The 18,074-nt window shown below is 39.1% G+C and overlaps 1 protein-coding gene across 1 annotated transcript in view; it reads left to right on the top strand.

The window, feature by feature from the left end:
• The window catches only part of CPNE4 (copine 4), a 231,835-nt gene that overhangs the window by 34,434 nt on the left and 179,327 nt on the right, over positions 1 to 18,074 (top strand). Inside the window, exon 2 of the mRNA XM_071735821.1 lies at positions 14,531 to 14,718. Coding sequence (XP_071591922.1) covers positions 14,539 to 14,718 — 180 coding nt within the window. The 5' untranslated portion in view covers positions 14,531 to 14,538. The remainder of the gene's footprint in view (positions 1 to 14,530; positions 14,719 to 18,074) is intronic.

Here is an 18,074-nt window from a genome sequence, read left to right as displayed (position 1 = left end):
GAATGCACCTGGACTTGACCTCCTTTTTACCTAGGGATCGGAGTAATGACCCCCCAGAGGTCTCTTTCAACTTAAATTACTCTTATACTCTTATTACAATATGCCTGCATTAACTGTACTGAAGACCTGATGCAATTTGTTCAGCAATACAGTATCTCATCAGATGTTGGAAGTGTGGGGGATTGGAAATTAAAGAGCTCTTTTGCACTATCATTGTCTAAAGTGACGTAGGTATATCCAAACTGCTCTTGAGATTTTTCTTAGGCAGCCTGTATCACTTGGAACCATAATCTTGGCAGAGCTTAGGTTGGAAATGATGGTCATAGATTACTTAGCATTGGAAGATGGAAAGAGCATAGCTGCTCAGCAGCTGAAGAAGAGGAGGAATGGGAAGAGCAAGCTGAAGCTTTGCATCTGAAGTAGTATCTAAATAAAAAATGCTGAAGTAATCACTTGACCTAAACAGTTTTCTTAATATGTTGCAAAATGCCCATTTTCCATAAAACGGGGAAAATTAAGATCTAGCACAAAAGGGTAATTCAGAGAAGATGTACTTTCATGTCAGACATTCTAGCTTATGGTGAAAAAATCTCACTAAAAGAATCAGAGCTTTACTCTAGCAAGTATTAAATCTTTGTCCATCCTATTTCTACCTTCAATTAACGTTTAAGATGTCTCACTTTATGTGCTTCATTTAATATATTACACAAGTGAATACTTTGAAGAATTCTTCAGTGAAATATAGAAATAATTTTCATGTAACATCAGCGAATTAACACCTTACTTTGATGTATTATGCTAGTTTAATATTCCAGCTCAGTCTTTGTTGATGTATTTGCTCCAAAGCTGAAGCAATTTAGAACACTTAATGGTATGACTGTGTATTCCATCTCATTACAGACTTAGTGGAACAGCAGTCAAGCACCTGGTTATTGTATAACACAATTTTTGTAGAGTGCAGAAATGATAGATAAAATTGGCAGTTTTACTTCAGAGCATCAAGAATGTCAGACATTATTCACCAGGTCAGATCTGAATTGCTGTAATGTTTATAACTGGCAGACAGTACTTATGACTGAATCAACAAGATGTCATTAAAAGGGCTTATCTTTCAGAATGTTTTTGAGCCTTTATAGTACATCCTTTCCATAGGTATCTAGGGCTGGATTTGATACCGTGGATCTATATATACATATATATATATATATACGTATATATATATATATATATATACATATACAAAACATTTAAACATTTATGTATTACAAAAGCATTAAAGATCATTTAATGGGCTTTTTACTGCTGGCATTAGAGAAGAAAAAAAAAATCAAGTTATCTGCTAGTTAAGAAGAACAAAAATTGAGATCCTGGGTCCTATACATATAAAAGTCTTTTGTATTTCTTCTGTCTGGAGTTCTTTGTGCTTGTGTAGGGTGAAGTGTGTTCATTCATTAGACCAGTAGTTATATGAAACTTTTGATGACAGAATTTTTAAAAAGTTACCAAAAAAATTCTCTCTCTCTGATTGTTGGACCTACTGAATAAGTGCAGGTCAGGGGCAAGACATGGATAAACACAGAGTAATGTGTATGGTTGGAGCAATTTAAGGCATTTTTTTTTTTTTCTGTCAATGTTCATATTTCTAATTCTAAAAAATATGTACAAATAGAGCCTCAGGGCTATCCTTTTAAAGTTAAAATCCATATATGAATACCGGAACAGGAAAGATAGAGCTTTGTCCTCTGAGCAATGCTCTTGTTGTAGTCTGGCCTCAGTTTTGGTTTTCTTTCATTCTTGGCAGTGCCTGTGGGTACTCAGAACCCAGTTTAGTTATCACCACTTCTTTTGGGCTGTCTGCTTAGGCTTCTTTGTGGACTTCTACTCTTCTATGCTTTTAGGCAATATCAGTCTCTCCATGAGCATAAGGAGTTTGAGCAGGCTTCTTTTGATGTTTCCACCTCCTGGTGAGGTCAAGAATATGAGAGTGCAAGTTCTTGTCAAGTGCAGCCTGTGTATCTAGTGTGGAGGGAATGAGAGGCACAACCAGATGTTGCAGTTTGGCTTCACACTTTTATTTTTACCAAGACTCTTAAGCGTCACTTTTGAGTGAGGTGTTGACAGCTCTTTTATTTAGGCTTATAAAGCTTACATCTATTTTGGTATTTCAAACAAACCAGCAACTTGGACATCTGCTTAAACTATTCTCAACTGATATGCTTGTTTTCTTTCCTTCATGCTTCACTTATGATGCTACTTTTTATCCTTAGGTTGAAGACTCTCATCTTCTGAGGTCTTCTACTGCCATGTAAAGTTAACTCTTTCATCGTGGTGTTCCTGCTTTGCTATTCCTTATTTCTGTAATCTCCATGATAATTTTCAGCTGTCTCAATCAACAATGTAAAGAGAGTTGATAAATTTCTGTTTGGAGAGCAATCATAATCATCAGAGGGTAGGTGGGAGAGGGAATTCCCAGTTTTACAGGCTTGGAGAAAAAGCTCAAATGCCTTGATGCTTTCAATTCATATGGCACCAGGCCTTAGATAATCTGATCAGAACTATTGCAGTTATGAAGTAGAAATATCTGTCTGGGACATCGGTACCAGCCTGTTGTATCTCTTCTCATTTGAGTGCCAGCACTGCTGGCTTATTGGCATTGTTTATTTGTTTTTTTTATTATTATTATTGGTATTGCTGATGGCACCAAGCTATGTGGTGTGGTTGGCAAGCTGAAGGGTAGGAATGCCATCCAGAGGGACCACAACAGGCTTGAGAGGTGAACCCATGCCAGCCTCATGAAGTTCAATAAGGCCAAGTGCAAGGTCCTGCACCTGGATTGGGTTGGGGCAGTCCCAAACATAATTACAGGTTGGGTGGAGAATGAATTGAGAACAGACCTGAGAAAAAGGGTTTGGGGGTTTTAGTTGATGAGAATCAGTATGAGTCAGGAATGTGTGCTTACAGCCCAGAAAGTCAACTGTATCCTGGGCTGCATCACAAGAAGCACAGACAGAAGGTGGGGAGGTGATTCTCCCCCTCTCCTCCCCTCTTGTGAGACCCCATCTGGGGCACTGTATCCACTTCTGGAGCCTCCAACACAAGGGGGACATGGAGCTCGTGGAATCAGTCAAGAAAATGCCACTGAAATGACTAGAGGCCTGGAGCACCTCTCCTACAGAGACAGGTTGGGACAATTCAGGTTGTTCAGCCTGGAGAAGAGAATGCTCCAGGAAGATCTTATAGCAGCCTTCCAGTGCCTGAAGGGGCCCTACAAGAAATCTGGGGAGGGACTTTTGTAAGGGTGTGTAACAATAAGATGAGGGTTAAGGGCTTTTAACAGGGGGAGAGTAGAATTAGACTAGATACTAGAAAGAAATTCTGGAGTGTGGGGGTGTTGAGTCACTGGAACATGTTGTCCAGAGGAGTTGTGGATGGTCCCTTCCCTGGAGGTGTTCAAGAGCTGATTGTAAGGGGCTTTGAGTTACCTGATCTAGTGGGAGGTGTCCCTGCCCACAGCAGGAGGTCTGGAACTAGATGATCTTTAAGGCCTCTTCTAACTGCAAACGATTCTTTGATTCTGATTGTTCCTTTTAGTTGTTTAGATGGTTCCTTTTAGAAGAGCTTGAGACAATACTGCATGAGAGAAAGTTTTATAAAAGACATTCCAAGTATCTTGCTTCTCATCTGTGTTGGTAGTTGATGACAAAGATGTTCCTTATGTCTCAAGAATTCCTGAGAGAGAGAAGCATTTGAAAACTCCGGGTGGCTTGTATTTCTTGTTTTCATGGATTCCTTGGAGAGCTTGCTTTCAAAAGCCATGTTAAGCCAAAGCTTTGGCACTGTGTCAGGAGGAAGTATCTCAACTATAACATTGCTGACAAAGCTGTGTTGCTTCCAAGGCTCAGATGAGGCTGTGTTGTCTTTATGCAATAGTACCCAGGTTTGGTAGCTCAATAAAGCAGTGTTCTGTGGCCCATGGACATGTCAGCAGAGGAATGGCAAGGCACTGGCACCATTGGTAGGAGCTTTTGCTGACATCATGCTGCAGTTCTTTTATGAATCAATTTGGTAGCTAAAATAACTGCTGGCTTCTTCAGTGACTGATTTTCTCATAGTATGGTAATACCACGGTTGCAAAGCACTCACAACAGGAAGCAGGATATAGCTCCATAGAGGAAAGTCAGACCAAGCTAGGCAAAATTAATCTAGGAAAGAAGTTAACACATCCAATAGAACTATAATATGGTCGCTTCTCCTTTAGGATTTTCTGGTGCTTGCAGTTGGAGCTGTAGTGCAATCACATCCCTTTCCAGTTTAGCTGAGATAGTGGCAATATGTGTTGTGTGGGTGAGTCCTCAAACATTTGATCAAGGGTTCTTGTAAATTACAAGAAGGCAAGAAAGGGTTGTGCTTTAATTTACAGTGGTGGTACAAGCCTGATCTTTTGTTCCTGAACCTCTGTTGCAAAGGAAGGGAACTCGGGGTCTATGCTGTTGCTGTTGCCCAGCAGCCCCTGAGGGTGGGCAGTCTGATCCTGGCACACCAGAATCCTGGGAGGCCACGGGAGTTCTGAGTGTTGCTGAGAAAGGGATCAAGCATGTTGGGGGAGCAGCTATGAAGAAGAGAGGATCGACTGCAGCATCAGTTGCTCCCCTTCTTATGCTCGTGTTCTGCCTGACAGGGCAACCTGGGTTTAAAGCTCTGTCCCAGTTCTGGGCTCAGCGTGGCCCCAGGAACATTTCTGTGTGCAGGTTTTCTCACACTGTGTAGGAAGCCCTGTGGCAGCCTGTAGTATGTATGCCTCCTGGTCACATAAAAAATGCAGGAACTAGATGGTGAATGGAAGTTCTTCCTCAGGGTTGTTCTTGATGTGCCTATCTTTGAATTAGCAGCAGAAAGCAGCTTCTCTTGCAGGATCATTCTTATACTGCAGAAAAAGCCATTCTGGCCATCTGTTGATGAAAATGAGCAGTTTGCAATATGTTACATCTGTAAATGGATAAACTCTTCCAAGCATTACATGTATTTATATACATACTTAAGTGTAATTGAGTGTAACTGCTTCATTTCCCTGGACCTGGCAGCCAGTGTGCTTTTGCAAGGTGGATAGTGGCTAATTGTAATTTCAAATGTATTTTATTTATGTGTAGATGACAAAGCAAGAATTAACATAGATTCTTAACCTTTTTTTGTTGTTCAGAATTGTCTAATTATCTCAACAATTATTTTGGCTCAAGTAGGTTCTGAAAACCTTCAGCTGGGTTTGTTTAATAGCAGAAATGTGACTGCTACATCTTGGAGTGCTAGGATTATTTGATTTTGTTCCAGGCTTATCTTTCTCTGAAGTATAGTGGAATATCAATTAAATATCAACTATTTAGGATTCTTGGTTAAGTAATTATATAGTAAGGCTTCAGAGTTCTTCTTAAGGCAAAGTTTTATTTTCCCTCCAATACCTAATTGGAATAACTGATTTAAAAGAGCAGCAAACACATATCTTGAATGAAAAAACCTTCTTTTCCCCTATGTTACTTTTGATATATCGCTTAGTACAAGCTGCAAACTAAAACAGTAAGGCTAAAAAAATTGCAATGGCTTTTAGTGATAAGCCAAATAAGTATGATATGGTAGTAGCATTGAAATTGTTGATTAGAGGGAGCCTGTTCAATTACATTTCTGTGATTCACTCTGCTTGCATATCACGTATGTTCACAAACCATGTGTAGTTTGCCTATAATAGGTTATTTTTTTGTGAGAAACTCCTCAGAATGGTGTTTGAAGTGGGTTCAATGGTCTTGAGTGTTTCCATGTATCAGTGCCCAGTCCCTGTACTTGCAGCAACTTGTGCTTCAGGTGTCATCTCAACAGTAATGCAGAAGACGCCTGAGACCCTAGACCAAACCAGCAGGCAAATAATTTATTTTTTTGGGCACCCTGAATTTTGTTGGGGCTTCGTGTTGTTGTGTTCATAAATTCTTAGCTCGTAGAGTCTGTATTATGTGACAGTCAACTTCGCTGGAATTTCTTTCCTTTGCTTTTAAAATAATTGTTTAACTTTTATCGTTGTGAGAAAGGGCTGTAGAACATTGGTTCTAATGGCTCTCCATCATTGAAGTGAAATTAAGGACAAACCCACTTTCTTTAATGTTTTCTGGGATAAAATATGCCGTTTTCATTATTTGGACGAGGAGTATGGACTGTTTAATGGCTTTGCACAGCAGTATTGAGTTGTAAGTGAAGGATTTGGACAGGCATATTTAAGGAAACAAGACTGTGGCTAAGAGGACAACTGTGGCCTAGCTGCTGGAGTGTGTTAGGATATGGGTGGATCAGTCTTTTTTCTCTCCATCTTCTACACTGTTCCAAACAAAATACATTCTGTTATCCTATTAAAACACCACACTGTCTTAGAAGGTGTCATTTTATAAACAAAATACGCATCCTCCATACAAAAGCCTGTAAGCTGCCTCAACAAGGGAGAGGCAGATTCCTTGTGATTGGTAAAAATTCAGTGAATATAAATAAAACCAGACTGTGGTTAATTCTGTGAAAAATCTCCACTGCTTCTCCACTAAAACGCACCAGTACTGCTTTCCAGTAGCAGAGGACCCTCTTGTCTGCATTTATCTCCAAGGAAGTAATTTGAATTTCTTATCTCTTCAGTCTCTTGTCTTTTGCATTAGATTTTATTAGATTTGTCTCCTGCATATTACAGCACTGTAAGCAGGAGGACACTGGGAACTTTGCAAATGATGGCATTTGCTACATACTGAAGGGACAAGGGAGAATCTTAGATTTGCACATCTAGTAGAGGGTAATAGGGGTAATAGAAGTGTGTTTTAGCTGCTGACTCTTACAGGTACTTTGCATTGCATTAAGTCTGACTTCATACTACTCAGAGCATCCAGAATTTCGTACATTCAAGCAGCTCCCAGTGCTCCATTTATTTTGGGCTTTTCCCCTCCTTTAACTGAAACAGAATTATTTGTATAGGTGCAAAACACTTTTGTACAGTGTTTTGCCATGTGTTAGATATCAGTTTCTTTCCAGTGATTTTTCCTTTCTCCTCTTATAATTGAACCAGGTGGTTCTACGGTAATGAGTCCTTTTGAACTGTCAGTGTGTGTATATTTCCATTTACACTGCTGACACTTTGTTCTGAAGCTTCTCCCCTTCTGTCCAAATAAATTACTTACACTATCAGATCTATCTTATTGTTCAGAATAGCACTGCTGTTGATTCTCCAGATCTTCTGTGCCTACTAAGTTTATTTCATGTTTTTCAAAAGGGTCTTTCAAAGTTGGTAGGTGTAATTAAAAATAATGCTTGTTAATTGTTGTAGGGTCAGAGAATCAAAATGAAGGAGAAAAAATAATATTTTAATTGCACAAATTATGCTGTGGAGTAGTCTAGCTAACCTATTGACTTCTTGTTATAGAGTACTTTAAATTCAAATTAATTTTGGCAGCTGGCATTTTGTCTGTATTAGCTGTGATAATTTAAACTTCTGTAGCAACTTATAATATAATTGATGTTAACCAGAATAATTTTTATAATATTGATAGAAGGAGAGTCTTGTGCAGTGGTTAGAGATACAGCTTTGTCAAAGGTAAGTAGCTGAATGATGATGTTTTAAGATAGTACTGATTCTTCATGTGAAGCAGTTTTCCAGAAATGCAGAGAAAGGTCAAGAGGCAATGGGAGTAACTGCAACGAGGGAATTTTAATTAAACATAAGGCAAAAATTGTTCAGAGGGAGGTCAGTCAAATAATGTAATGGTGGTTACAGAAAACTGTACAATGGAAAAGCTGTGGTGAAAAAAATGTTGCTTTATGGAGGAAATGGAGACTAATGAGCATCAGTTTCTTGATCACCGGTTCCCAATCATTGATAAAACCCCTTTGCAATAAAAATAGGCAAGCAAGAGCTCAGAGTGAAAGGAGAAAAAGTGAACCTATCTTCAGTCCTGGCCCAGGCAGGGGTCTTAGCAAGTTCCTGATTAAGAACATGGGATATTAATTTCACCAACTTGCTGAATCAGGACCTCCTGATGAATTCCCATCTTTCCTCATTTGCACAAAGCTTATTTGCCAACCACACAGATGAATGAGAAGGAATGGGTTTGCTTTTCATAACTCAGGAAGCCTTGATGCCAACAACTGATAGAATAATTCACTGAGACTGGGAGCTCCAAATCACATGAAGTTTCTTAAAGGAAAATGATAGCTGATCTCAATTAGTATAATTCCCTAAAGGGGTCCGTGGCCTGCATCCTGCTAAACAAGTAACTGAACATTGCACCCTTTTAAAACTTATCTACATGAAAACCCAACACAGTTCAATCCTTTTCTATAAATCTTGTTCTTACTGTATTTTATGTAAATTGGTCTTGCATTATAATAGGAGGTTGGATAGAAGCACATAGAATCTTCAAGGCCTGAGAAATGCACATTTGGAACCAATGAATAAGTTTAGTGGTGTCTGGGTCAGGCCCCAAGAGGTGGTTCCAAAGCACCTGAACCCTCTGTGCTTGATAATTATTTTTCATTACTGTCTTGCCAAACAACAAAATACACTGCGAGAAGACAGGATTGCTTGGGGCACTGTATTACTCAGCTATCCACTTTATTGAAATAAATGGTTTATTTTCTCTGTGGATTTCAGATCAGACTCTATAAAAAGTTTAGTATACTTCAAAAATAACATTTTGTTTAATCAAATTCTCCCTGTCACTTAAAGCTAGTAATTTCACCTAAAAATTAATGTTACTGTTTAGATTTTGATTTTTCAGAGCTGTAACATAAATTGAGAATCTAGAACAGAACTAGAGGAAACAATTTTCCTGCTGCTACAAGGATCACATTTCTTAATAATGTAGAAAAGTGGTTTTCCCTCTTTTTTAAATTAAGGACCACTAATTGTTTTCCAGCAGAAGCTCCTACTCTGAGTTTTATTAGTATTAAGCTGCTAGCTTTGGACTTGGTTTCCATATTTACTTTTATTAAATTGTAAACCCTGGAAGATCCACAAACTATAAGCTAAAACTTTCTTTCTAAAGCGTTCAGCTGCTCTTGTGTTTTGAATACTAAATACCTATATATAATCTATAAGTATAAATAAATAGGGAGCAGCTAGTGCTACAACATCCCATGCATTTAGGTCTTGTCTTCTTTTGGAGGCATTTAGTCATAGCTCCTCTTTCGTGTAACTAAACTATTAATGTTTCCCACCACATATTCATACTGTAAAAATAATGTACCTTTCCAGGAACAGTCTTGCTGTTTCCTTGCAGAAGCAGACAGATGCTATTGGCTCATTTTCATTTCATGACAAGGGTGCCAGTAAAACAAGCACAGCCTATGACATAAGGTGACAGGAAACCTGCAACCTCCAAATCCATTTGTGTGTACTTTTTCTGGAGTACAGGTTTTTTTTTTTTTTAAAAAAAAAAATTAAAAAAAAAAATCCCAGTTTCCAAATGCAGAGCACACCTTTTAATCTCAGCATTTTTCTCATTCCCTGGTCATTCATTATCTGAGCAGAAGGTGAGGCTGAGAATGTGTTTTCCCTTGAATCTTCGCAAAGTGCTGTAGAGAAGCAATTTCTTTGTACTTCAGACAAGTTGCAGAAAAACTTTTGGAGGTTGTGTGTGTGGGTAGGAGACCAAAATGAGAACCAGGAGAATATTTGAGATCTGAATTCCAATAGCATTTTAGATTTATTTCATGGTGCGTGTAAGGAGCCTCATTAAAATTTTGTGGTGAGGTTCTGTGTGGATCCCTGTGTGGATCACCATTTTGTAACAAGGGGGATCTTCAGCCTGGAGAAGAGGAGGCTCAGAGGAGACCTCATCACTCTCTACAACTCCCTGAAAGGAGGGGGTAGCCAGGTGGGGGTTGGTCTCTTTTCCCAGGCAACTCTCAGCAAGAGAAGAGGGCACGGTCTCAAGTTGTGCCAGGGGAGGTTTAGGTTGGACATTAGAAAGAATTTCTTTACTGAGAGGGTGATCAGACATTGGAATGGGCTGCCCCGGGAAGTGGTGGATTCTCCATCCCTGGAGATACTTAAAAAGAGACTGGATGTGGCACTCAGTGCCATGGTCTGGTAACTGCAGTGGTAGTGGATCAAGGGTTGGACTTGATGATCTCTGAGGTCCCTTCCAACCCAGCCAATTCTATGATTCTATGATTGTGTGAGCTGAATTCAAGGTACTTTTAGATCTTGGAGGGAGGAATGTACTGTTTGTATTACATACCACAGAGGCTCTTCTGTAGGCACCAGATGACTGGTTTTTAAGCCAGTCAGCCATTCAATCCACCTGAAAGGAGAAGGATGTATCTGGCAAATGTGTAATTCTGGGTTTCAAAGTAATCCAGTTGGCTAGCCAGACTCAAACTTCTGGGCTTGTGTGCTGTTGATTTCAAGGAAATATCTACAGATAGGAGCCTTTCTAGCGCTCATCACCAGAAGTGCTGGGCTTATGTTTGTCTTCTGGTTTTCTTCATGGTTTTACATCTAAGGGGCTCAAATCATAGCTTAGTACTCATTTGTGCTAAGCATGCAACAGGTCACAGAGGCAATCTGTACCTGAAAAAGTTGTTTGATTTTTCTCCTGCTGACTCACAGGACTTGAAGAGGTTGGAAGGGACCTCTGCATATCATCTATTCTAAGCCCCTGCTCAGAGCAGGCTGCTCAGGGCCATGTCCACACAAGTTTGGAGTATCCCAAAGGATGGATACTCCAGAAGTTCTCTGAGCAGCTTATTCCATTGGTCAACCAACCTTAGAGTAAAAATTTTCCTTTATTCAGAACAGTTTGTATTTGTTTGTGCTGTTTGCTTCTTGTCCTGTCACTGGGCACTATTGAGAAGAATTTGACTTCATATTCTTCATTCACCCCCCATCAGGAGTTTATACACATCGATATGATCCCTCTGAGCCACAAATCTCTTAAAAATGTGAAAAGAACACATTATTTTCTACTGAATGAGCTCCACGTATGCCAGATGTAGAACTCTGGAAGAGAGGGAACTGTCTTCCATGGTCCTCACTTTCTTTGAATTCTGTAGGGTATATGGTGCTATCAAGGTCTTTCATAATTTTTTTTTTTAACCTTGGTTAACATATTATTTTTTTTCAGTTTCAGGACAGTGTACTTTAAGGTATCAAAACAGGTTTTTTTCAAGTTGGTACTGCCTTCTTCCTTCCTGTTTCTCCACGGACAGGTAAAACCAGAAGGCCTCATTCTGTGCAGTCTAGCACTGGCTAATGATTTTGTGGGGGAAGTGTATAATTTTACACTGTTTTCTGGAAAAGATTCCAGAGCAAATGAAAGCAAATGTGTGCAGCAATGAACTGGAAACTTTAGTAGTATGTGACTTACTGCTTAGTTCACTTAACTTTTATATCTGCATGATCACTTTCCTCTACAGATATAGCTCTTATTCAGTGAACACTAAAGCCTTGTGGACATAGAATAAATAATGAGGTTGTAATGAAGTAAAAAAGGAAGAGTGCGTAGCAAAGAAAAATGAACAATTTATTCCTCTATCATAATGTATATAGTTAATTGGAAAAAACCTCAAAACCTTCTCATGCGATTTAATTTGCCTGTGTTTACGTAAAATAATACTTTTTTTAGCCACTTTCAGTAGGCTCAAAATAATTTTCTGGGCCTACAGCTTCCTGGGTACCATGACATCAGTACAACAGCCCAAACTGGTGATTATATTAAAAGAATATAATGGGACAAAAGAATAGGACTGTGGCTTGATCTTTTCCATTGATAAATTTAGATTCTGTAAAAGCTGAAGTAATAGTTGTAGAGATAAAAAGAAATATAATTTTATACTTACCTGCTGTTCTAAAAAAACCCCAGTATATCATTACTGTGGGAAGAAGAAAAATACATCTCTCCCCCTCACTTTGCTGCTTTGCCCCCTTTTCTTTAGTGTTGAAATCATTCAATGTAATTAAATCACCAACCTATCTCTACACAAAGGATGACATTTCATTAATGATTTAAGACATGCATGAGACAGAATTAACCCAGTTTTCAAATGGATTTCAATTTGGAAAGGGCACCATGGAAAAATGCCTTGTAAATGTGTGGGATCAGCTTGTTGAGCAGCTTTCAGAGGAAGATGGGATTATAAATGATGAATAATTAGGCAGCTGTCCCTCCCCCAACCTCAGCTTCTAACAATCTTTCTGTAATTCCAGTTGATAGAAATTTAGGGACCTGAAATCATGTCAGGTATACACTAGAAATAGGAGGAAAAAACCCAGACTTGTGATGATTGCTAGTAAAATACATATAAATACATACATTTTTCTCTACTTGTTAGCTAAATAGTCACCTTCAGTGGCTTTGTCAGAGTTGGAGGTAACAGAGTGGTGGTAACTTTTCTTTTTGGAAAAAAAGCAATGGAAAGAAGAAAACCATTTTCTTAGACCTCATTTTAAGCCGTCACTTTTGATAGCACTTTTTCCAGACATTTTTTGACCTGCTTAATTAAGGTAACAGATGTCAGGTCCATCTAGCCTGCAGAACATTGCTTCTCAGATGATGGGAGTTCTGATTAGGCTAGAGCCCAATTCCCTCTGCTTGCCTTTGCTTTCAGGCTAGAATTGTGATCTTTCCATAACTGATGTGAATTGACTCAGCACAAAGTGCTCTTCCCTGTCCTGTAAAAGGCTGGGATTTTAGAGGTGCTGGTTTATTTTCAGTATCAAGAGTCTTAGATAAAAATGCATGAGTATAGATAAATACACTTATATAAAATGCAGTATATATATATACATATATATATATATATATGCAGTATACTTCCTAAACTAGTGTACAGGAAGTATAGTGGAGACATTGAGTATGCTCTTTGGACTTCATAATATAGCCTGATCCTGCTGTTTTCCATGTTTGGTTTAGGTTTTCCCAGTCACATTTCTTTCCTAGCAGTAAATCCAAGGGAACATACCTTGTGTGACAGCATTTACAAGTAACAGCTGAAGGAGGCTGTTTCAATCTTAGGATGTCAGGCACTATGGTCATGGTGTGGCTCACAGAAATACACCCATAGAGCCTGAGCTAAAGGGAGTGGTTAGAGTCCATTCACTCCCACTTCTTTTAAACACACAAAACCTACCAGGCTGGGGTCTTCACAGAAACCAGTGGTCACACAGCAAGTTGCTGTATAGGTTTGAATAGATTTGAAGAACTGTAAATTGTTAACCAAGCTTTTCTTTTCCTCTGCAAGGAGAGCAGGTCATGTGCCTCATCATCCAGAGTTACATTCCTGAAGTTCATCTGTATGTATTAGAGGTTCACACTGTGTTGCCAACTTTTCTTAATCTGAATTTAGAAATACCTTTCAATTAATAGAAAAACTACATATTCCAAAGATGTACTTTTTGTTTTTTCATTGCAGACTGGGGGAAGGAAAACTTCACTTTCATCTCCATGTCACCAAAATTTAGTTTCTACGAAAACAGTTCTTAAAAATCATTAACCTCTGAGAAAAGGGTGTTGTGGAAGACTGTGAAGAGGTTTGAAACAGACCACAAAAAATGTTTTAATAAAATAATAAAATAAATCTGTGCTCTAAAAGTGTGAAATTAATTTTTTGCAGCTCCTATACATGGGGTAAGTTGGGGTGAAGGTGCTAATCCTTATATTAGGAGACAGATTTTTAGGCTTAGGCTGTGAAGCTCAGAAAAAAAATGAGCAAGTGGAAGTGTTCCCATATTCTTTATTGAGGCAAAAATGATCACAGTGATTTTGCTAAGATCTGTGTTATTTTTTGTTTGCTTCTTTTGAGAGCAAAGTCTTGAGTTGCAGGAGTTTTGGAGGTGCTTATGATGAAATAAGGGCCAAAGGCTTTTGCTGTTCCATCCATGTGTAACTGTGATTCTGATCCAGAAGATCTGACACTGTATAACAGTAAGATTTACCAGCATAAATGTCCTGCCCATCTGCTTTAGCCATCAATCTTGCCTACTTGCTTAGGGATGAGGAGAGGTAATCCCCTGCAGTGGAAGTTCAGAGTAATATATGTTGGATTTTAAGGCTGACGTGAAGGGGACATCCTGTGGCATTTGTGCAAAAAGTTTGTCAAAGATGAAGCATATGCTTTTTAGATGGAGAAATAAAAGCAGAGTGAAGAAGTGCTGAAGAAATTTAATTTAGCCTTGTTTCTCGAATAAGGTTGTCTCAGGAGTAATGCAGAATTACCATCCTGTTTGTCTGTCCTGGAGAACAGATAACACACTTCTGCAAGCAGGAACAGAGCTAGAAATCGAGGTCACAGTTCATCCCCCGAGTTAAGGGGAATGGTGGAAAGTTCAACTTCATTCTGAAGTTGAATTATTTCTGTACATACAAGATGATGTATTTCTTTCTTCCATAGGTATTTGTTAGATTTTTTTTCTCCTCTTGCTTTGACTTGCAGTTATGGAGTCCTGTTGGCTAACAGAAACATTTTGTTGGCTTCTGCATGGAGGGAAGGCTCTTAATGGATCTTTTCTCTCTTTCAGAAAAAGGAATGAAGAAAATGAGTAACATCTATGAATCAGCAGCCAATACCCTGGGAATTTTTAACAGCCCATGCCTGACTAAAGTGGAGCTGCGAGTTGCATGCAAAGGCATATCAGACAGGGATGCCCTCTCAAGACCAGATCCTTGTGTCATCCTTAAAATGCAGTCGCATGGCCAGTGGTTTGAGGTGAGTGTTTAAGAAAATGAAAATTATTATTCTGATGCATACACGTTCGGGTGGCATAGAAAAACTTAAGCAAAATTCAAACACCAAGAAGAGTAACAAGAAGAAGCAACTTGGTGCCTGTGGCATAATATTATAAGAGAGAAAGGTGATTTTCCATTAACAATGCTCTTCGAATGAGACTCGTAATGATACTTTGAACTTCTTTTTGGAGTCTAGATTTAGATAATTAAAGAATGAAGCATCATAAAAATTTTCCTTTTAGGCCCTCTTGTTTCATAGAAGCAGAGATAATGATAGTGACCATCGTAGTTTCCAATTTAAAGAAGAAAAATGCTGTTGGAGAGGAGTATTTGTTACTAGATGGCAAGGAATTTGGTTATTTTGGAATTTCAAATTTTGAGCATTACAGTTGGACTCCCTGTTGCTGTTAGTAACTGAAAAAATACATTTGCTTTATCAATTTGTGTTGTATTGCAGATTGTATGTTTGAATCCCACTTTGTGTAATTTTTCCCATCTTAGAAACCATGTGATTGACAAAATGGAAACCGGATGTCTTAGAGACATGCAAATAGTAAATAAAGAACATAAAGCTAGCATGCATGTAGAAAGGAGCATTTAGCTGCTCTACATGTAATCACTCAAGTAGCAGAAATTTATCAAGCAGTGGATTAAAGGTCAGAATAAGTGAAACACCCCCTTTTGGAAAGGACAGACTGAAATTTTTTGTGTCATTTCAGTTCTCTGGATTACTTTGAGTGCATTTCCGCAGAGTTTGTCTGTGGTCAGTTATGAGCAAGATGAGTAACTTTAAAGAATATATTCTGATGTTGTAATGGAGATTTCCTTTATTTGATATTGGTTTTGATTTGGAAAGGGATTGTCTGAATAGAAGAATATGTGCAGAACAGATCTGTTCAATGATACGATTCTCATCTTACCACATTTTACTCTTACTGTCTAATGAAAGTCCAGGGTATTAACTTTAGAAGGAACAAGTAGTTTTTATTAGTTCGTGTCCTATCAGTTGCTGCACAGCTAATACAGCTCTGATATCCTGAGCCTTTTCCTATTCTGGCCCACACATTCTCAACAGAATTTTTAATTCAGTTCCAATTGGTGAGCTAAATTGAGCAGAGTCATTCAGGTATAGTTGAAGACAAAATTTAGCTGGAAGATTCTTGTGGTGTTGACAATCGATGCTCCAGCAAGACCTGAGACAGCAGAGAGACTAATAATTTTTTAAAAATCTAGTTGCCAAGTGAAGTGAGTATATTCAACACGGAAATCACTAAATGACAACCCAAAGAGAAGTGAAACTTCAAGGTTTTGCATCTGTGAATTAAGTGACTTAATGAACTTGTCTTGAATTTCAACAGATTTTAAACCCCTCAGAGGTTGGATGTCTCCAAACAGATTGTAGCAAAATCCAGCATTACTGAAACATGCATTCTGATCAGATACTCTGATTGTGTGGAGGCTTTACAATCAGGGAACAGATGGGTTGAAGGTACCTAAAATGCAGGTGGTGGTCTCTGTATGGTTGTGTTCTGGCAAATAGGTGCTGTTGAAAGGTATGGAAGGTACAGAGGACTGACTGCACAGCTTCTTACTGGGTCAGATGCAGCTGAAGATGGTGGGCTTAAGTTAATGGGATTGCACTGTGCATGCTATTTGAGACACTAAGGATGTGATGGGTTCACTTCAGATGCAGACAGTCCTGAAAGTGGGAAATATGTACATCATCAGGAAAATTCTGAGAAAACATATCAGGATGTTACTGAGGAGAATTATTTTTTTTTCGGTTCTGCAGTTCTGTGTATGCATATCTGTGTTTGTGTAAAATATTCCACCCGCACATAAATATAGAATGAAAATATCCATACTGTAGAGTGGGTAGGTGCTGTTTCCAGAGATTGGAAATGGCATCTATATTGGGTTTTTCATTTGTGTTGGTTTTTTGCTTTGCTTTTAAAATGTGGTTGTTTTCCTGTTTTCTGGGGTCCTAGTTTTGGGTTTGTTTTTGGTTCTTTTTGGTTTTTTTTTTCTCAGTCACAGAATGCCTTAGGTTGGAAGGGACCTCTAAAGGTCATCTGGTAAAATCCCACTGCTTAAGCAGGGAAACAGAGCCAGTTGGCCAGGACAGTGTCAGATGTGTTTTTGAATCATGGAGGGGGACTCCACAACCTCTCTGGGCAATCTGTGCCGGTGCTTGATCACCTTCACAGTAAAAAAGTGTCTTCTGAAGTTCAAAGGGTGCCTGTTTCCTGTTGTCCTGGCACTGTCCACCACTGGAAAGAGCCCTGGCCCTGTTTTCTTTGCACCCTCCCTTCAGATATTTATATGTATTGATAAGATCCTCTCTAAGCACTCCAAGTGTGGCCTCATCTGTTCTGAGCACAGCAGGATCACTCTTCTTTATATTCTGGCAATACTTCATTTGATGCAAGCAAGGATACCATGCATCTTTGCCACAAGGGCACACTGCTGGCTTGTGTTCAGCTCTGTGTCCACCAGGGCCCCCAGGTTCTTTTCTGCATATACTGGTGCATGAGTTACTCCTCTGCAGGAATAGGGCTCTGGACTTCCCTCTGTTGGCTCCATCCTGTCAAGGTCCCTTTGGATGGCAGTACAACCCTCTGGTGTATCAACCATTCCTCCCAGTTTGGTGTCACCTGCAAATTTGCTGAGGGTACAGTCTTCCCCATCATCCAGATCTTAAATGAAGATGTTAAACACAACTGGATCCAGTATTGATCACTGTGGTACATTACTAGTTACTGGTCTCTAACTAGACTTGGAGCTGCTGATTCAGAGAGTTTTCAGTCCACCTCACTGTCTGTTCATCCACGCATCAGCAGCCTCTCTGAGGATCTAATGGGAGACAGTGTCAAGTCCTTACTGAAGTCCAGGTTGACAATATGCACTGCCCTCTCCCCATGTGCCTTCATTGTAGAAGTTTGTCAAATTGATCAAGCATGATTTCCCCTTGGTGACACCATGTTGATAATTTTCTTGTCCTTAATGTGCCTGCAAATGTTTTCCAGGATTAATTGCTCCATCACCTTCCCAAGAATCAAGGTGAGTTTGACTGGCCTGCCTGTTTGTGAAACCATTTAGGAACACAGGCAGAACATGGAATCAAAGAAATCTCAAATGTTGTCCTCAGTTTTGTCCCTGATAATGCTTTCTGTTTTTCCCATCCTGTCTGGGTAGAAATTTCCCCATAAACAAACCCCCACAGGCATGTGTGTAAATGTGCACATGTACCTCCTCCTCCCCTCTGTGTATGTATGTTGGTGCTATCTGAAAAGCCTGATTTCCACCAGTCTAGAATCTAGAATTAAAATGTGTCTC

Source organism: Heliangelus exortis, chromosome 2 (genome assembly GCF_036169615.1).
Source record: "Heliangelus exortis chromosome 2, bHelExo1.hap1, whole genome shotgun sequence".
Lineage (NCBI taxonomy): Eukaryota > Metazoa > Chordata > Aves > Apodiformes > Trochilidae > Heliangelus > Heliangelus exortis.
This window is presented reverse-complemented; position numbering and strand designations above follow the sequence as displayed.